The sequence below is a fragment of the Sminthopsis crassicaudata genome, chromosome 5 (genome assembly GCF_048593235.1).
Source record: "Sminthopsis crassicaudata isolate SCR6 chromosome 5, ASM4859323v1, whole genome shotgun sequence".
NCBI lineage: Eukaryota > Metazoa > Chordata > Mammalia > Dasyuromorphia > Dasyuridae > Sminthopsis > Sminthopsis crassicaudata.
Genome location: NC_133621.1, coordinates 19142070 through 19163310, shown reverse-complemented (window position 1 = coordinate 19163310; position 21241 = coordinate 19142070). Strand labels below are relative to the sequence as shown.

At 41.4% G+C, this 21241-nt stretch overlaps 1 protein-coding gene across 8 annotated transcripts in view; it reads left to right on the top strand.

Annotated features, from left to right (window-relative positions):
* CNOT10 (CCR4-NOT transcription complex subunit 10) overlaps positions 1-21241 on the top strand; it is a 61588-nt gene that overhangs the window by 17911 nt on the left and 22436 nt on the right. For 4 of the 8 annotated variants that reach the window (XM_074267138.1, XM_074267136.1, XM_074267133.1 and 1 more), the window contains 12 exons: positions 590-684; positions 1280-1441; positions 1549-1699; positions 4045-4190; positions 5455-5541; positions 6016-6099; positions 8263-8380; positions 10358-10507; positions 11569-11771; positions 13827-13948; positions 14660-14836; positions 18118-18198. In XM_074267138.1, the coding sequence (XP_074123239.1) occupies positions 590-684; positions 1280-1441; positions 1549-1699; positions 4045-4190; positions 5455-5541; positions 6016-6099; positions 8263-8380; positions 10358-10507; positions 11569-11771; positions 13827-13948; positions 14660-14836; positions 18118-18198 (1576 nt within the window). The remainder of the gene's footprint in view (positions 1-589; positions 685-1279; positions 1442-1548; positions 1700-4044; positions 4191-5454; positions 5542-6015; positions 6100-8262; positions 8381-10357; positions 10508-11568; positions 11772-13826; positions 13949-14659; positions 14837-18117; positions 18199-21241) is intronic. The other 4 variants (XM_074267137.1, XM_074267135.1, XM_074267134.1 and 1 more) reach the window with 1 other exon arrangement.

Below are 21241 nucleotides of genomic sequence, written 5' to 3'. Positions count from 1 at the left end.
TAAGCTTGAGTAACTTAAAATAAGATAAAAAGAAGAAATTGAACTGCTAATGTTCTGCCAGTTAGGGAGGGCCCTTCAGTTCCAACATTTCTTGATTTTCCCCCTATTTTCTGTGTCTCATTTTCCTTATGTGTAAAAGAGATTCTACCGCTAAAACTAATTTGAAATGACTCTGGTTCAGAACTAATTTGGGTTTCTGCTGTAGCAACAGAACCATAGATTTGTAATCCTTGAGAGAAAGGTCTAGGAATTAGCTATTTTATGTAGGCTCTTTGGAGCACTAAAATCAAGCTTCAGAAATGCTTGTTGGTTTGTGGATTGTAGATTTCATATGTAGATATTTTTTATAGAGTACTTATCATTAGTTATATTCATCATGAAAAAGTTTTAGCTTCTAAAAATAAGAGATAGTGAAATTTCATTGTGTTTGATAATGTAATTAACAGTTGTAGTTAGAGAATATGCCATTTGTTAAATATAATTATGACTGTAATTAGGAAGAGAAATAAACTAAGAAGAAAAGTTTCTAATGAGAAAATACTGGAATATTTTTGATTTCTAAAGAGTATTTGACATTTTATGTTTGTAGATCAAGGAACAGAGAAACATGAAGGAACAGTTTCTACTTCTGGGATCACTGATCAAGAGAAGGAATTATCAAGCAATGCTTTTCAAGCATTTATGGTAAGAAAATGTTTCATGTTAATCTCTTAAACTTTTAAGGAACTTGTTTCATGTTGGAAATTTTTGTTCCTTCTAGGAATATTATCTTTGATAAGCACCTAAGAAAACCCATACTTTTGTCGTTGTTTTTGTGAAATTTGAAAAACCATTGAAAGGATTTGGAAGAGCAGCCTTTTTCTTTGTATTGTTTAGACAAAACCAGAAGAACCATGCTCTGAGGTTTCTCTTCTATAGGCTTTTGAACTTTTGTTTAAATTTAGAATTGAGTTTCTTTTAATTTAGTGCCTGTCTTGGGTCCACTGAGAATATTGTATACCTTTGGCATTTTCCATGTTAGAAGAGTGAGGGGTTTTAGCTTATCACTCAGGGAACAGAAAGCACAGATTAGGTTAATGATGTGTTTTTAGGTAACATGGACTTGTGACCACCATCTCTTCATTAATCTGAGGGATTTTATTATGTCATAATGTGCATGAAATCGTTTTTGAAACTTGTAATTTATGAGGTGTGTATATGTATCTATGTGTATGTGTGTGTGTGTGTATGTATAACATGTATAATTTACAGCATAAGCCATTGTGTATGCCTTTTGTAGGCTGGGAATTATGATACATGTCTCCAGCATCTCGCCTGCCTGCAGGATATCAATAAGGATGACTACAAGATCGTTCTGAACACGGCGGTGGCTGAGTTCTGTAAAAATGAGCAGACGACCACTGATCATTTGAGAGCGACACTGAACCAGCTGAAGAATCAGGTGCGCCACCGTTCTGCTTCAGCCGGTGCGGCTCAGCACCACCGTTCACGTGGTCATATCCTTGTTTTCTTGCTGTAAATACAAAAGTGTGCTGGGTTGTTTTTCAGGTCCATTCAGCTGTGGAAGAAATGGATGGCTTAGATGATGTCGAAAATAGCATGCTCTACTATAATCAAGCTGTTATTCTCTACCACCTGCGCCAGCACACTGAGGCCATATCAGTCGGAGAGAAGCTCTATCAGTTCATAGAACCTTTTGGTATGTCATGGATTTGAAGCAAGTAATTGTCCACACATTTTCTCTGATGTAGATTTTTTAAATTCTTGAATAATTTCTACTAGGATCTTCTGGCTAATTTTTTTCTCTCTTTAATTGTCCCTTCTTAGTCTCCTTTGAAAGCAGCTTTCCTCTTTCTCACCTCTTGAGGTTGCTGTACTCTTGACTTGCTTCTCTGCTTAGTGCATACCCCATGGAAGACCCCAGGGCTCGACCGTTGAGCTTTCATCCCACATTTCCTTCTGGGTGTCCCACTGGTTTCTCAAACCCATTTACCTAAAATGGGACTTAGCTTTGTCTTGTGTATCTTCCTGACTGTATTTTCTGTAAATGATGCCTGATTTTGGAACCTAGTTGTCTTTGACTTATTGTCCTCACTTCCATCATCTGATTAGTTTATAAATCTTCTATATTTTAGTACTCCAGTACTTCCTCTGTCTCCTTTCCCACCCTACAGACCTCTTGTCTGTAAGCTTTTCATTGATCTTGCAACACATGCTCTCAGCTCTTCTACTGCATCTTTTATCCTGCTGCCAAATGAATCTCTGCTGAAAACCCTTTTGTGGGTTCTAATTTCTTTATGCAATAAACTCCATTGCTTGGCATTATAGGTCTTTTCGAGCAGTCTGTCAGTCAACTAATAAAAATTTATTTAACACTTACTGTGTGCCAGGCATGGTGCTAAGCACTGGGGCTACCAAAAAAGAGCAAAAGGCAGTCCCTGTTCTCAAGCCTACAGTCCAATGGGGAAGACAATAAACAGCAGCAAAGCAAAGTCTTTCGTTGTTATCTCATGCCCTTCATGGAATCGCTCTGAGCTCTAGCCCAACTGGACTACTTGTCTTGCCTTATAACTTCCCTGTCTCTGCCTTTGCACTTCAAGACTGTACTTGTTCATACAACTCCATGAAGTTTCAGCCTTCTTACCAATTGACCTTGCCCTGCCCCAGTACGTAGAAAGCAAGTTTTCCCTCATCTTTACCTTCTCCAGACTTTCTATTTCTCATTTACACACCATGTTCCATTTTACATTGTATTTGGATAAAGCTCTGCCAAATGTAAAGTATTTGGGTATATGTAATTTATCTCCTGCTGGTTCATAAGAGGACAGGTATCATAATAGTGTTTTTATTTGGAGCATCTAGCAAAGTGTTTTGAAAATGGTAGGCTTTAGATAAATGTTAGTTCAGTTGAATTAAACTGAGAATCATTATGGTAATAAGCTATTATTTAATGATTAGAAAAAGTTTTTTTTTAAAAAAGATACAAAGATATTGCCTTCTATCAGGATGGTTTTATGGAAAGCTGAAAACATTAGATGTATTTTTTTCTTCCATCTATCTCCTGGCTGTTTGCTGTGTGTGATAGCAGTCAGATCTCCAGGCACAGAAAGAGGGCATGCTGGTGTTTTCCATTGTGAAAATGAAAAAAATGAGGAAATTCCAATTGGCTTTAATTTCCATTGTTAAGAAAATTTGCTATAGTTTTGTGTACAAATGATAGTGTTAATGATCCAAGACAACTGAAGGACTTATGATGAAAATGCTATCCATATCCAGAGAAAGGTGTCTGAATGCAGATTGAAGCTGACTTTGTTGTTGTTGGTGGTGGTGGTGGTGGTGTTTTTTTTTTTGTTTTTTTTTTGCTTTTTTTGCTGAGGTAATTGGAGTTAAGTGACTTGCCCAGAGTCACATAGTTAAGTGTGAACTCAGGTCCTCCTGACTTCAGGGCTGGTGCTCTATCCACTGTGCCACCTAGCTGCCCCAACTTTTTTTGTTTCTTGAGGGGGTATTGTTGTTGTTTTTATTCTTTTGGTTTTTTTGGTCAATGTTTTCTTTCATATGACTATTATGGAAATGTTTTGCTTGACTACAGTGTATAACCTATATTAAATTGAATTGCTTGTATTCAATGGGAAAGAAGGAAGGGAAAGAATCTGGAACTTTCAAAAAAAATTAATGTTAAAATTGTTTTTACATGTAATGAGGGAAAGATAAAATAATTTTTTTTTTAAAGAAAGAAATTGATGTTATTAGCAATTCCATACAGAGAATAGGCTTCAAAAACAGTACCTTTCTGAATCCCAGTGTAAAACCTGGGGCCTCCTTGTCTAGCATTCTTTGATCTGGAGTAGGAGTTCTGTACCTTTCTGGTGTGCCCCTTCCCCCACAGTGGTTCTAGGGCTGTGCCCTGGGTGGGGTGTGGTTCTGAGGAGGTCCCCAAGCTGTGCCCTGCGGGGCTGAGGTACAGGATCTAAGCAGGGGGTAGGGGGCACCTTCCCAGCCTTGTTTGTTGCCTTGACGCCTTTCTTCTTTTGCCCTACCCAGAAGAGAAATTTGCCCAGGCGGTGTGCTTCCTGCTCGTGGATCTCTACATTCTAACTTACCAAGCCGAGAAAGCACTGCATCTTCTTGCTGTCCTGGAAAAAATGATCTCCCAGGGCAGTAATAACAAAAATGGCAAAAACAATGAGGTAAGCCTGGGTTCCAAGCTTGGGAAGAGGGAGGGAGGGAAGTGCCCATTTTCACAGTCAGTGTGTCAGTCGAACTTAGAAACGCCCAGTGAGCATCAGGCCTGGCCCAGCTTTGGAGAGAGGCGAAAAGACCGAGGAGCCCCACTTTGGGGGAGCCAGCTGGGGCCAAGGTCAGATCCAGCCGAGGCTAGCCACTGACCACTGTGGAGGGTAACAAGAGCAACCCATTGGCCAGGACAGGATCAGATGAGACAGTGCCATGTAAATGTTACTTGTCATCATCATGATCATCATTAAAAATGTGCAGACAAGCTCCATACTAGGAAATTGGGAAGCAGCTCACAGAAAGGAGGGAAGGAATCTAAAGGGATTAAGGAAGCCAGGTTTGGGCGACAGCGGGAGAAAGTCTGGAGTCCCCGTCCCTGCATCAAAACTTGTGTGTTGGGCATTGAGATGTGGGGAGACCAGGAAGGGCCAAAGTAGAGGGGCTTTGAAGGCCAAGCAGAGCATTTTGTGTTTCTTCCTGGGGGGAGACACAGGAGTTTATGGGGGAGGGGTCCTCCAGACCTGTGCTTTAGGAAAACCCCCTTTAGTGGCTGATAGAGGATGGATTGGTCTGGGGAGAGACTCTATCCTGAGCAGGTCAGTGCAGTAATCCAGCCTAGAGGTGACAAGGGTCTGCTCCAGTATAGTGGCAGTGTTCAGGGGGACAGGGGAGTGTGCTCAAGGGCTATGAGAGAGCTTAAATGGACAGGCCTGGGCAATAGCATGGCTGAGGGACTAGGGGGCAGGAGTGGGCTGCCCTCCATAGTGATTGGCAAGTTAGAGGAGGAAAGATGGTGAGTTGTGTTTGCATGTGTTAAGCTGGTGGTGATCCAGAGGGCCGAGCTCAAGACAGCTGTCCCCTGGCATCAGGATGTGGTCAGGACTGGTGAGCTTGGCTTTGGCTTCCTCTCGTTTATTGGAAGATTGTACACAAACAGTAGTTGGGGCAGAGGTGCCTTTTGCTTGTAAATAAACATCTCCTTCAAGTTTGTTACCAAAGAGGAGATAGCAAAGTGATCTCCATCCAAGGTCTTTGTACTGCAGTGGCCCGGGTAGCAAAAGCAGCTTGGATTTCCTGGGAGCATTTCTTTTTCAGCATTTTAAAACACTTATTATTTTTATTTAAAATGAAAGAAATTAAAGCCTGATTGATTAAATACTGGTTTGTTTTGATTCTTTGATTTTTTTTTTTTATTTTATTTTTTTTTTTTTTATGCAGTCAGGAAATACTACCGGCAAAGAGGGATCAAATCATAAAGCTGAAAGTGGAGCCTTAATAGAAGCTGCAAAGTCTAAAATTCACCAGGTGAGCCAATATCAGAGCTGAAGTCTGCATGCACACTGTGGTCAGCTTGGTGATAGAGGCGGTAAATTGAAAACAGGAAGCAATCTCCAAACATCTGTCTTTGCCCTTGCAGGGTATTACTTAATTTTGTGGTTGATTTATAGACATAACTCTGTTTCACTTCAATTGTCACTAACAAAGAGGCATTTTTAGTGGTTATATCCCTCAGCCAGGCAGTGCTGTAAATGGGGGGAGGGAAGGGGAGAAGGTAAGGGCAAAGGGTACTAGAGCATCAGCACAGCCTTCATTCCTGCTTTAATATGCTGACTTTGCTCCTAAAATAGGATATATTTGAGAGCATCTTAAAGCAGCTTTTTAGCATTAACTGCAATTATGACATTGCATTTTTAATTCTATCTCATAATGTTGAACACTGTTTTGTGATGTTTACATTCACTGTAGTTCTCATGTAAAAAATTTTCCCTCTAACTGCAGTATAAAGTGAGAGCCTATATCCAAATGAAGTCCCTGAAAGCTTGCAAAAGGGAAATTAAGTCTGTCATGAATACAGCTGGAAATGTAAGTGTCTGGCAGTTTTTATTTATTTATTTTTTTCGTGTAAGGGCATGCTGTATATACTTACCTTCTAAACTGACATTGAGAGGTGCTCCACTTATGTGTGTGTGTGTGGTTTTTGGTTTTTTTAATAAGCTGACATTGAGAAATGTTCCACTTAGTAGTTTTTTTAATTGGGGCTTTGATTTGTTTGTTTGTTTGTTTCATAGAGGTCAAAAATTCAATTTAATCACTTCTTTAAAATACTCATTAATAATAACTTTTAAAAATAATTGATGTAAATTTAGCCTTTTCTTTTTTTGCACCCATTGGTGCCGGGAACTCCTTACAAGGAAATCCATCTCCCAGTCCAGCACCTCGTATGGAAAATGAAGTCAAGTGACTCACCTAGAATCCCATAAGCAATGTGGGAGCTTGAACCCAGATCTTGTGTACTCCATAGCCAACTCTGGCTGTCTGCTGGGCTGTCTCGGGGTAGCAACAAACACACCATGCAAAATGAAAATGGTCATCTTACATAAAATCCCCATCATGGAGTAGAATAGAACTAAGCACATTAGCAGAAAATAAATCCTAGCAACCTTTTTGTAGTAGAATCTACCTTTCAATTATGTCTATGATAACACTAGTCTGCTTAACCCATTGTAACTGAAGTGTATTTGTGTTTTGGATGGGCTAAGATTTATATTGATCTTTTGTTCAGATTCACTACAACATGTGTCTATACAAGGTACTCACTGTACCTGAGACTGTGAGCCCTGAAATTTGCCCCCTCTCCACTTAGAAGACTCTTAGTGGCATCCAGAAGTGGGAAGCCGTCTGATGCTTTGGGATGGCTTCTGAAAAATCAGGGAGGAATGGAAGCAAGAAGAACTCCGCTTAGTTGAGTGGCTGGAGGAAAGGGGATGTTGAGACCTGAAAGTCTGGAGTGAGCGACCAAGGGAGGGAGGACAAGGGGCTGCAGGGAGAGATCAGGCTTTGCCCAAACCCAAAGGTCGATCTGGAGCTGGGTCAGAAAAAAATGGACTTCTTAGTGATCAGGAAGCTATTAAATAAATGAGCATTTGAGGCAGAAAAGGGAGCCAGGCTGTGGAATGGCTGCTTGAAAAGCCAGATGGATTGAGAAATGTTTGAGTCTTAGTAATTTTTGAGACTGGGCCTGGGATTCCCTTCTTGGGTTACTCTGGGCAAATGTGTGTTTTAAATAGATTACAAATAAGTTGATCTATAGGAGATACAAGGAAAATTTATAGGAAGAGGGGAAGGCTGTGATTACAGTTAAGTCTTTCTAAAAATGATTGCAGAATTGCTTGAGTTAGTTCTGGACAATTACAACTTCCTTAGGAGAGTGTCATTTTATTTTAAAATAGCTTTCTTTTCTCAACACACACACACACACACACACACACACACACACACACACACACACACACACACACACACATTCTCTTTATCTTTCTCTCTCTTTAATGAATCTGTGATTTCATCCATGTGGCTCTCTTTTAATGGCACATGGTAACTACCCGTTCTTGTCTTCTTGTGTGGTGTGACAGTAAACTCCAATAGTCAGGCACATCCAAAACACACATCTGGATATCATCTTTCCTTCTTCCTCTTCAGAGCTTATATCCTTTGAAATTCTCCTTTGCACTCCACACATTCTGCTGTGTTATTTCCCCTCCACCGTCCAATTCAGTTACACATTCTCTAAGGACAGGGCTAGCTGTGAGTATGTTCCCGGTTTGGCACATTGTGGGTGTGTAATAAAGTTGAATACATGCAGAATGCTTACTTTGCCTCCACTGACTTGGAAAAGTATTTAATTCAAGTTTGTTTAGAAATACATGAATTATCGGTCTCTGTAGTAAGTGATTGAAATGCTTGTTTGTCTCAATTTAGCGATGTAACAAACAAAAAGCATGTCTTCTTAAAGTGAATTTTTGATAGTTTGCTCTGTTGTTGACAATTGTTTTTTAATTTCTTTTTAATAATTTCCTGTAGAAATAAAAGACTTAGAAACTAGGTATTAAAATACCAGCAACAAACAGTAGCTTCTGTTGACTATGTCATAATTATATTGGTTTATTGCTAACTTGTTAGTATAGTAATGCAAATCTGAACTCAGAATCATTACCTCTTTAAGTTATAACTTATGTTTTTTTACAGTCTGCTCCTTCTTTGTTTCTTAAAAGCAATTTTGAATATTTAAGGGGCAATTATCGAAAAGCAGTGAAATTGTTAAATAGTGCCAACATTGCTGAACATCCAGGATTCATGAAAACAGGTAAAAGAAAATTGTGAAATTTGAATAATGTATATTCTTTATCTCTTCCTATTTTCTCTGTTCACAAATACCTCTTGAGAATAATTTCTAAGTGGATAATTCTAATGGTGTCTCATAGTGGTAATACCGTGTGGAATCTCTATTTTGCCTTATCCCAAACTTTTGTGATTTCAGTTTATTGCACACTGACTTCTTACTCCTTGTTTTTCATTCATTCAATCGTGTCCAGCTCTTTTTGACCCTGTGGACTAGACTGTCCACATGGGGCTTTCTTGGCAGAGGTCCTGACCTGGCTTGCCATTTCCTCCTCCAGTGGATGAAGGCAAACAGAGATTGAATGATTTGACCACAGACCCAGCTAGTGAGTGTTTGGGGCCAGATTTGATACCAGACCAGTGCTCTACCCATTGAACCACCCAGCTGTGTCCTCAGTGATTCCTAGAGGAGACAAAATTTAAAAAGTTTTTGTCTTTGAAAAACCTGCTATCTTAAATAGAGAATAACTTGAGGGTATGTTGGTAATACAAGGCAGAGGGATGAGAAGAGAAGTAAAGTTCTGCAATCTAGGACATCAGTCTGTCTCACACTGGTCCAGTTGTGAATTTCTATTCCAGGGATGTGAACTCCATTGTCAGATACGACACATTGTTTGTAATCTCAAGAAATGGGGGAAAAATAATTAAATTAATAATGACTTCCTATAGCCTTGTGAGTTTTCAGGCTGAAGTATATATTTTACAAGTGAATAATTAACTGATCCACAGTTATGCTTATAACACTTCCAAAACTATTGTCTTGGAAATAGGGATTTTTATTTTAAATTATTTTGAGTTTTAAAAAATAGTTGGAGGTATATAGTATAAATGAATTACAAATATTTTCTTCCAAAAAGGTGGAATTTCATAAATGTCCCTGCTAGTCAGCTAGTAGTCATTTTTCAGCATAGTTTATTTTTTATTTTTCAATGCAATTAGAAAAATAAAAATGAGTAATTCAAAATCATTGATAAACCAGAAATTTGCTTTCGAATGCAATCCGCCATATTTGGCATAGATGCAAGTCAGTTATCAAATCCTGACATGTGTAAATTTTTTTCAGTACATGCTTTCGACATCTCTAAGCCCAGCCAGGCCATATTGTACATGTAGAGGAAGCATTAGGGAAGGGAAGTGCGCACTGGGCAACACTCACAGAGTATCGGCCTCCAGCGCTTCTGGTTGACATTAGAGCAGTAGCATGACAAGAGCTTGGTGGGAGGTGCAAGAAATCCCTCCCCTCTCCTCCAGCATCAGTTTGAGGAGTGATGTCTTCCCCCTCCTTGGGGAGCTTGCCAGTTTGTGGGCAGGGTTTTTATACTGGGAAATCTGTGGGGATACACACACACACACACACACTCACGTGCACGCGCCTTTGTTGGATCATTGATACTTTAACTGTCAGGGCCCCTGGACCTCTTCCTTGGTCCAGATATCACAGTATGATTTGACATGCCACCACAGGCCTCGCATATCAGAGGGGCTGACTCAGACAGAGTTCATGACATCACTAGTGCATGGTAATGCCCACCAGAGGGCTGACCACTGTCTCTCAGGGTGCTGTTTCCTCATGGCCCAACCACAGGAGGAGGCTGCCAGGGCTGACTCAGCTTGGACAGTACCAGGGAGCAGGCGGGCTCTTGCCCTCTGAGAAGAGCAGCTCCTTGCTCTCCCCTCAGCAGCCTCAGCATGGCCTGAAGGCCAGCCCAGACAAGCTCAAGGGATGTAGAGGTTTGGCGAGGGGCCCACTGATAGTCCATGGCTCTGCTTGCTGAGGCCCAGCCCAGGAAAATGGCCCCTCTGGGGTCCCTGCAGTAGCCTGGCTTTGTGTCCCTGCTCTGTGAGTGCTCTGTCAGGGGAGGGTGGGAGCTCCTCCATTACAAGATGGTGTTTTGGCCTCCAGTACTTTGATGTGCTTGTTTTTTTTTTTTTTAATTTTCAGGTGAATGCTTGAGGTGTATGTTCTGGAACAATCTGGGCTGCATTCATTTTGCCATGGGCAAGCACAATTTGGGGATTTTCTATTTTAAGAAGGCTCTCCAAGAAAATGATAATGTCTGTGCCCAGCTTGGAGCAGGCAGCACAGACCCAGGTAAGTGTCCTTTTAGCTGACTGGGGACAGGCAAAGCTAACTTGGGGAGTGCCTGTTTGGGTTCATTTCAGAATAATAAAAAAAAAAAAGTTGTAAAACAAAAGAAAATACAAGAATTTGTGGACAATCAGGACAACTTTGAAAGTTAGATATTGAATTTATATCTTTTTCCAAGGGGAAAAAAAACTAGTTGATGTACATAGTAGCCATTTCGTATTTGTCCCTTTTTTGTTCTACAAAGTAGAACTTGGGGTTTTTTTTTTTGTTTTTGTTTTTTGTTTTTTTGGTATTGTAAATTCAGGACAAGTTTTAAAAATGAAAAAAATAAGGTAAAGAGCACAAAGATCTCTAACCTCAAGTGCCTGTTGTGTGGCAGACACTTTGTGAATATAGTCTCATTTGCTCCTCACAACAACTTTGGATGGCAGGTGCTGTTCTTATCCCCTTTTACAAAAGAGGAAACTGAGGCCGCCAGTGGATTAGGGTACACAGCTAATAAGTCTCTGAGGCCAAATTGCAGCTCTCGTCTTCCTGATTTTCATTATCACTGGGCTGCTCAGCTGCCTCAAATGAAATAAGGGATGTGAAAAAACATTTTCCTGGTTTTTGTTTCCATTTTATTCAACAAACATTTACAAACTTAAGGAATTTAAAATTAGAAAGATGTCACCTCACTGACAAGTTGATAAAAAACCAACCTGTGCATCCCCTTTTCATGAAATGAGGGCTTATGTGTGTGCGTGTGTGTGCACTTTTGTTGTACTTGTAGCCCAGCTGCTGCCAGTGACCCTCCTAAGGCCTGAGCCCAGGAGCTGGGACTTGGAGTCCTGGGCTTCTCAGGAGGAGATGCTGAGGCGCCCGGGCCCTCCATGTAGCTGTCAGGGTGCGAGGCGGCATCAGGCCCCGCTCAGGGATTCTGGCTGCTTGGAGTCTGGCCTATGGGCTCCGGCCCCCTGAGGGGCGATGTTGAGATTTCTGCTGGGACATGTGGGGGTGTTGGTTGGTATGTGCAGTGAGTGTGAAACAAGGATGAAGCTTCAAGAAGATCTTCTTGTTACCAGGGAAGAAATTCTCAGGGAGGCCCATGTGCACCCTGCTGACCAATAAGCGCTACGAGCTCCTGTACAACTGTGGCATTCAGCTGCTGCACATCGGGCGGCCCCTGGCAGCCTTCGAGTGCCTGATCGAAGCCGTCCAGGTTTATCATTCCAACGCCCGCCTTTGGCTGAGGCTGGCCGAGTGCTGCATCGCTGCCAACAAGGGGGTGAGTCGCTGCCCTGCCGGCCCTGCCCTGGGTCGGCCTGTGGCCACAGAGTGAGGCCATCGTCCTCCTTTGTCTTTCACTTTCTGTTGGGTAGCTGTGGTATGGTAGAAGAGATTCGGCTCATTTACCTATCTGCTAAAACCTTGGTGTGCAGGCACGGTACGTTAGCCATTTTTAAAAGAAATCATTGACTAAAGCCCTTCCAGAGAGAGTGTGGGGGTAGCCCCAGGCTGAAGGAGGCTCCCAGTCTGTTCTGGCTGATGGGAGCGCTGCGATTGTAAGATTAGACCAGGCCCCTTTTATACTCTAAAACTCACAGAGGGCCTCCTCCTTCCCTCCCTCCCTCCCTGCAACTTTGGTTGGGGTGGGTTATATCTGTGGCGATTGCTGTGTTAAAAATTAGAATGTCTCCGTATGGTTGGCCTCCTGGGCCCCAGAGTCACGTTGGGAGTTGCTGCTTTAGAGATATAGGCAGCTAGCTAGTGAATCGTCTTCCCTATGTTTTTGAATAAGTGGAGTTAGACAAACAAAGAAATTTATTTCCACTAGGAAAAAATAAAGGTTTTTCAGAAAGGGCCAGAGGCAGAGCCTATTTTTCTGGTGGCCTCCAGGGAAGGAGGATTGTAGAATGCTGTTGTACACTTGCCTCTGACTGGGGGTGGGGGAGTGAGGGTTGCGGTGGTCACAGCCATGGCTAGCCCCTCTTCTGGGGAGCCTCCCACACTGAGCTGCTGCCCAGCTGAGGGTCTCTAGGAGAGCCCCTGACCTTTGAGGAGTGATCTTTTGAATGTTGAATGTCAAATTCTACAAGATGTACAAGGAGAAAATTGTTAAAGCACATCTGGAAATCCCCTGTTCTGTATCTTGTAGAATTTTATCTTTTAAATTTTTGTTTCATGTGGAATCAAAGTCCTATTATAAGGCCTTCCTCCAGCAGATTCTTTCTAAGTGGAAATAGTCGTGGATTTAAAGCTGAAATATGGCTTCCTCCCCCCCCCCCCCCAATATCATTGCATCCAAGCCCCTCCCCCCCTTTTGCAGACCAAGACTTAGATGTTGGCATCTTGTTTAGGTTTCCATAGGAAATGAGCACCCAGACTAAGGGGAAATTTGAACCCTGATCCTCTCTGTCAGATGCCTTCCAATGGGTCCAGCAAAAGTAGTATGTTTGAAAAGAAGAATGGTAGAGAGGGAAGGGGCTTGGATTTGGGATTTCAAACTCTGCTTCTGGCATAATCTGTAGGATCCTGGGAAAGACATCTATGTTTTCTGGATGTCAGTTAAATAAGGGCATTCAAACACAAATTACCTTTTACCAGATCATGCTTTAAAAATTCTAATTTGGGGAACTAGGAACTTCTAAAACAGATGAATAAGGGCAGTGGATTGTTTTAATATGCCAAGGCACATTCTTTACAGAAAGTGTTGCTTCAGATGCCCAACTCAGAGACTTGGATCCATGTCTGGTTCTGCTGCCCTGGGAGCCCATTTTGGGCCACCTTCCCTGCCCTGTCCCCCCTCACACACACAAGTGGCCTCCCCAGGGCCTCCCAGCGTGGAGACTCCCTCTCCCCGGGCACAGTGAATGTCCGAGTAGTTCTCATTGGACAACACTATGTGCAATTGTTGACCTGTGGGCCTTTATCTTGGACGCCAAAGATCTTTTTTTTTTTTTTTTGCTTTAGGCCAGAGTTGTTCAGATCTGTTCTTCTTCTGTGAGCCCTCCCTCCATGTCACTTGTTTGTCACTGCTTTTTCCTTCCGTGAAGTGAAATGCTTCCTGCAACAAATTCAGTCTCCTCAGGGACGCCATCAAATCTCAGAAAGACTTGGGTGCACTTCCCAGTGGTCTTCATTGCAGATGTCTCTCTCTGCCCTTTTCCCTGGTACCAGCTCTCTCCTCGCCTTCCCCCATTTATCTGCGTGAGATGTTTTGGGGAGGTTTGAGACTTTGAGAAAATTAAAATGAGTTTGAAATGGATCTGCTTGTCTTTATAGATAACTCTATTACTGTGATCATGAGGCTCCTTGAACACTTTCCTTGTATGTTTTGTAGACCTCAGAACAGGAGACGAAAGGTCTTCCGAGCAAAAAGGGGATTGTACAGTCCATTGTGGGGCAAGGCTATCATCGAAAGATAGTCCTGGCGTCCCAGTCCATACAGAATGCGGTTTATAAGTAAGTATGGGGGCAAGGTGGCCCCCTCATCTTGTTGTTTATTTTGTTTTGCATATGGGGGTTTTGCTTTTTTCTTTGAATTTAATGCCTTAAGTCATAGATGGGACTCTCTTATAGCTAGCCTTGTGTTACTTTCCAAACAAAACCTCCATGATATTGGTGCGGACGAAGTTGGCCTTGGTCGCCTCTGTGCACTTACCTCGTCTCTCCAAGAGAGGGCGGTGAGGGATGTGTGATGTGTCCTTGGCCCTCCTTCCATCACTCAGGCTTTTGTTTAGAAGCTTCTTTCTCTTGGGTAGAATATTTCAATATGATAATTTGTAGTTTAAAGGGCTCAGCAGAGACTGTTTAGTTACTGGTATGTGTAAGTGTCCAAAACAGCTTGGAAATCCTTAGCTGCCAGAGGGATCTCTCAATTTATGGTCTTTCAGAAATGCAAGGACCACTTTCTATATAAATATTCCAGCTAGTTTCCCATATTTCTTTGGTGATAGAGCCAGCAGCTGGAGGCTTAAGCAGGCTTTCACAGCCTCTTAGATGAAGGGCTGCCTGTGGATTTTAATGTTCTGATTAAAATTATCAGTGACTTCACTTCTATCACTAGTAAAACAAGACATTTAAAAAATGATAATTAGCTCCCACCTCCATAAACATTAGGGCTAAATTTTTTATTGACTTTTCATTTCCTCTATTTGCTTTTGTTCTTCTAAGTGATGGCCAGTCCTCCGCTATTCCTGTAGCCAGCATGGAGTTTGCAGCCATTTGTCTCAGGAATGCCTTGCTGCTGTTACCGGAAGATCAGCAGGAACCAAAGCAGGAGAATGGGGCAAAGACGAGCAGCCAGTTGGGCGGGAGTGCAGAAAACACCGAAAGTCAGGAGACTTGCAGGTAATGCAGCCCTGGGATTTCCCAAATGAGGAAATGCCCCCTCCCAGTCAGCAAATCAGTACCATTGCTCCGTCTAATGGTCTCAGGGAGTTGCCTCCATCAGCAAGTGGTAAAATGATTTAACCATAGTCCATTTGTATCAGAACTCAGTCCCGTGGCTCCCTGGCTCAGAGGCTGGTTCTCTATTCATTGTGCCCTGGCTGCTTCTGTTAAAAGATACAAAAACATTTAGCAGATTTAAGCTTTTTTAAGATTAATGGTAAACCAAAGGAGCAGAGTATGTTTATGATGAAATGGCTGTTTTTCTTAATATTTGTATCATAAAGATATTAATTGAATGTAAATACATTCTTTAAGAATTAAGAATATTCACCAGCCCTGAAGTCAGGAGGACCTGAGTTCAAATCTGGTCTCAGAACACTTAATACTTTCTAGCTGTGTGACCCTGGGCAAGTCACTTAACCCCAGTTGCCTCAGCAATTATTAATCAATAATTAAGAATTTAAAAATAAAACTTTTCCGTTGAAAAAATCAAGTATCTTCTGTTTGTTTGGTTTTGTGGTAGGAATTGTGCCACATATAAATGAGAGAACCTTTCCTTTCCACTCAGGTAGCCCACTCTAGCTGAAAGAGGCAGGATGTGCTTAAAATAAAACAAAGTGAAGCTTTAAAATGACAACTTTAGAAAGATAACTTCTCCAGGCCTCCTTTTAAGTTTCCCTCGATGTAACTTCCTACCCAAGGCTACGGATTGCCAGGGCCAGTCCTCCCTAGATAGACATGGAGACAAGACTGGTGTTAAAGTGCCAAACAGCCTTTCTTTATTGGTAATCTCAGCAGGGGTTAGCAGGAAGCAAGAGCAGGTATATGTATGTCTCTGCTTCTCTCCACATTCTTCTCCTTTGCCTATGGCAAAGCTGGCCCTTTATATTTACTCTCCTCTGGGATTATTGTGTGTCTAGCCTACTCAGCACTGCGTAGGTGGATGAGCAGAAGGGAGACACCTGGAATTAGTGTCGCGTCCTAAGAAAAGTTCCTGCCTCAGAGGCCAAGCCCCTTCTGCCTCCTGGGTCCACCCTACCTCTGACATGGCGCACCTGGTGATTCTCAGAAGGAAAGTCTCTAACGCCTCACTATATAATAATAGTGCCCATTTATGTAGCTCCTTAAGGCTTGCAGATTACTTTTCAGTATCAGCAATACTGACTCAGAACAGAGTCTAGAGGAGGGGAAGGGTCCCAGTGGGTGGAGGAGGCATTCCAGCAGAGGAGACATATTCGAGATGATTGATACTTGGGGGGGAGGGTGTTTGGAGCTGAGGGAAATAGCATAAGTAAGGGGGTAGGGGTAGGGGTGGGTGGGAAATGATTTGTGTAGGGAAGTAGTGGAAGGGAGCATTTAGGGTCAAGTGGTTGCTGTAGACAGTCTTAAGAGAGTGAGTGACGTGATAAGAGCGACAATTTAGGCAGGATAGACTGGGGCAGGATGCAGGTTGGCAGACTGGTTATGGTGCTGCCCTGGGTGTGGCAGAATTGAAGTGAGTACTTGGGCTCGAGGGTGGGGAGTTGGTGTTGGTGGGGAGCAGAGAATGTTGGGGGGGGGAATTGAACCTAATGGTGGATTTCAGAGAAAAGAGAAGGGTCTGAAGCAGCTCTGGTGTGTGATTCTGGTGAGGACAAAAGAAAGTTAAATGGAAAAGCCCTCCTGTTGCCTGGGAGCAGGCGGGCAATTTCAGATTTGAAGTAGTGACAGGGACCACTAAGTGAAAGCTAAAGGATGAGTTGGGGAGAAATTGAAAGGAATGGCCAGTCCAGAAAACTGGGTAACTACCCCTGGGGATGAAGAAGGGATATTTCTAGGGTGAAAACTGGGGTCCTCGGTGTTTGGGTGCAGCCAGGTGGTGATTCAGAGGGATGATCCCATGGTCTGGTGAGCACGTGGTAAACTTGTTGTCTCCCTGTGTAACAATTGTCACCCTAGTAAGAGGAAGGACATATTTCTATGGGGGAGGCCGATGTAAAGCTCAGCCTCATTTACACTAGGAGAGTAGTGGAGGCTGTCAGTGACCTTTCTTCAAAGGTGTACAGGCCTTCACTGTATTGTCCTGGTGGCTGAGTCCTGTGGGGTCACTGACCTGAGAAAATCTTGGCGGAAGGTCCTGGGGGGCAGATGCCTGTCTGCTTCCTGGTGTGGAAAAGGGCTTCACAGCTGCTGAGGAAGAGTTTAGATCCTGGGACTTTTTGCCCTTGAGAAGCACAAATTTCCCTCCTCCTAAGTAGACTCGAAGAGTCTGAGAATTTAGGATTAGGAGAGAAGGCTCTTAACAGGATATCTGGGCCTTGCCCAAAGCCTCTCCAGTGCCCAGTCTTCTTCATGCCCACATTTTCCCTGGTGCAACCTCCTGTGGTGTCCACACTTTCTGAGGAATTGGGCAGCAATGGCTAGTGTTGAAGGGAAAGCACAAGGGCCTTCTTTAGGGCCCGTCCTGAAACCCCCCACCAGGAGCCCTCAGAGCTGAGGTGGAGAGGGTAGAGATGAAGGACAATAAGGATGGCTGCTTCCATTCACACTTTTAAGATGTTGGAAGAGGAGGAAGGCTAACTTGAGAGTGTTTGCTCTTAACCGGAGAGCAGCCATGAGCCTTTGAGCTCCCTCCAGGCTATTATCCTAGGGAGAGAGCATTTGGGAACTCCGTTTCATTGAGATGAGGGACCATTGATCCTAATACAACTGGGGAAGTGGGAAGAATCCAGAGGCCTGAGATCAAATTCTGCCTGTGACCACTACCTTATAGGGAGTTCTGAGACTCCAATGAGATCATGAATGTTGGGTGCTGCTAAATTTTAAGAATTGTTTAAATACTAGTATTTGGTTAAGAGGTCAGTGGTCTTTAGATAGTATTTATAAATACTTAGCACAGTATCTGGTACATAGCAGTAGGTGCTATGTAAGCCTTCCTTCTTCCTTCTCTTTTCTCCATCTTTTCTCTACTTTTTTTCCTTCCCTCTTTTCACCTATGGAATTATATTGATTTACTTATATTTTAAAAATAAGGATCATCTACTTGATAATTTTCTCATAAGTAAGAATTGATGTATGAAATAGCTTAGTAGTTAAAGGCAATAGGAGCAAATCATTAAGCATTTATCATTTAATTCTTTTTATAATATAATATAATATTCTTTTATAATATAAGTACGTATATAGTGTGTGAGGGGTGATATGGAAAACAAAAGATTTATTGGTTAATCTGTACAAGTAATAAGATGTTTTTATTTCAGCAGTAAAAGTCATGATGGAGATAAATTCATCCCAGCTCCACCGTCCTCTCCTCTCAGAAAACAAGAATTAGAAAACTTAAGGTAAGTGCCAAAATAAAATTGTTTTAAATTTAGAGCCAAAATAAATGACTCAGTTATTTTCATAAGCTTGCTCAGTGTTAAAATATCTCTTAAGAAGTGAGAGAAAATATTGATGTGACATTCCATTCAGAAATTAATTAATGCTATTTGATTTCATATTATGTTCATTTTTGAAAAGAAAAAAAGCAAAGCCATCTGAGAAAAATGATTGTTAATAACCAGTGATTTAGGGAGATCCAGAGATCCCCTGTTTCTAAACTCCTCCTTTCAAAGTTTAGTCTCTAAAGGTTAAATTTCTATTCTCATTCATGGTCAGACCCCACTCAGCCTCAAAAGAAATGTAATCTAAGGTGGGGAAGCCAATGGTGATCTACTGGTTTGGGTGAGGAGAAATTCTTTGATTATGTTGCCCAAGGCTGGGGATAATTTAGAAGTAATCCGAATAATCAAATTTGTATCTCAAGTCCTTCCTCAGAATAGATCCACTCTCATTGTAATGTTCATTCTCTCATTGTTAACCAATCAGAGTGGATTGATATCCTCAGAATCTACTCTTGCCGGGCGGGGGACGTGGGGGCATATATAAGCTCACTGCCATAATTGATCTTTGGCATTTGTGAGTATTGTTGACCCTTTTATTAATAAAAATGCTAGCATTATTAATAAAACGATTAATCACTCAGAAACTAGTTGCTAAACTTTTTAAATATCACACATCTAACACAGACTGTCAGAAGGTCTAGGAAATATTCTTTACCCTCAGTCCCCCACTTCAGCAATGAAGGGAGAGAGGTAATCAGTTTTTCTTAGGGATCAGCCTTTGTTTGACACTTCCATTTTACTGGGTTGTTTTTTATTTGGATTTGGATTGTCGTCTCATTGTCTTCTAAGTTTTGCTTCTTTTGCTCTGTGTCATCAATTCATATAAGTTTTCTTATACTCTGAATTCTTATATTTCATATTAGTAATTCATTACATTCACATACCACAATGTATTTAACCATTTTAGAGCCAATGGGCACCTAATTTGTTATCAATTCTTTGTACCAAAGTGTTAACTGAATATTTTGTTAAGTATAATAGGAGCCTTTTATTTTTGATATCTTTGGGATATATTCCCATGGCATTGCAGCCTTTAAAAGGTTTTAAGTTTGTCTGACAGTCCAAGCATGTCAGGTATGGAAAAAGGAGAGGTCTGATGGGTGTTCCAGCATTGATCATACATAATTAGCAAAATTGTTGATCGGGCCTGTTTATTAGTTATGCAGTAGAATTGACAAACAAACAGTACTGTCATGAAATTATGCTTAGTCACAGAATTTAAAAGTTTCTCTCACAAGGTGTTAAGAAAGAAAAGTAACTGCATATTTCACTGATAGAAAATTAAATGTTCTTTAATGCAATCAAGACATGGAAAGTGGCTTGATTTTTTTTTTTTTCCTTAATGATGGGCAAATGTTAATTTTCTTCACAATTTTTAATTGTTTTTTGATGAGTGAATATCTTTAACATGATTCAGTGGATCCTTTTCCTATGGAGACAAGTCTTTGTGGAACTTATAATGTTGATTATGTTTTGAATAAATCATTATTGAATTTGGCTTTTCCAGCAAATCCAAGTAGTTTTAAGTTCATAGTTGTGACTCATAAAGCTTTTCTTCTTTTCTTAATAATAAAATATTAGAAGCATAAATATTTTATCAAAATCATTATCTGTGCTCTCTGAATGCAGGAATTTTAAAAATGTTTGCTAGCCTTGGTTTCCTGAGAAAATCAATTACCTCTAGCTGAGGGTGGTGTAGTAGATATAGTACTAGTCCGGTACAGTAAGGGCCTCAGATTGTAGGCAAGTTATTTAATCTCTGTTTTCCCCACTTTCTTTAACTGTAAAATGGGGCTACTATAGGTTATTATGAGACTCAGATGAGGTCAAAGTGTACAGTGCCTGGCACAAGGTAGACTCTTTAAATGCTTATTCCCTTCCCTTTCCCTGAATACCTACCAAACAATATGGTAGCTTGTTGTAGATTTGTTAAATGAAAGGAAATTCTCAAATAGAAAGGAGCTCACATCATAACCCATATAAAAGATATGTGTACCAAATTGCATTGAAATCCCTAAAATTTAAAAAAGTTCCCATTTAATAATTGTAAAAATTAGTCATCATTTGTTCCAAGATAGTGGGTTGAATGCTAGTATGAATTTTTATGATTGTGCAAGAAAAGTTGGCACAATCTATTTGTTGAGACTATCATGGGACTAAGACAAAGGCGAGAAATTAGGCAGTTGAAAGAGCTTTCGCTTGCAGTCAAATACTATTTTTTATTGTTGTTGTTGGATGTATTTTGGAGTTACATTGCTTTGAAATGTATTTCCTTGCACTTCATCTCTTATTCTATGTGAGGTGGGGACAAGAAGGGAGACGTGTTGGCTAATGGAATCCATGGTCGGGCTCCAGGCTCTCCTCAGCCCAATAAGCCAAGGAAGGTTTGGGAGCATTTGTAAAAACAAATAAAGCATGTTGGCCTTGGGTCTTTTATTCTTTCTTTGGTTTTATTTTATTTCTGTCAAAGTGCACAGTAATTTCCCACTTCAGCTGTCAGTAATATCCTGTGAATCCTGGATGCTTACCCTCTGTGTCCTGTTGTCTTAAGGGAAGAGTTCATCCTTGTTGTTCTTTGCTTATAAGCAGGAAAGCTGAACCTAAATATCTTTCTAACCTGCCTCTCAGAAGGAAACCTTGCTTTTTGAGTTTTAAAATTGTGTTTTCAATATTATTTATGTTCTTGAATTAAGCTACAGTGTTTTCAGTTCTATATTTTGGATGCTCCATGGGGTGTTAATTTTAAGATGGCCCCAAAATGCAGTCTGGAGGGGCTGATCATCACTGAAGTTCAAAGCAAGAAAAACAGCTTGCAACTTTCTCATGTGAAATGCCTCCATAAATGCAACAGAATCCCAAGTTCTGCATAAAACTGGGTTTGTTAGGTCTCAGGAGCTAAATCTAGCCCAAGGATCTAGGCAGGCTAGCACTGCGCTAGGCT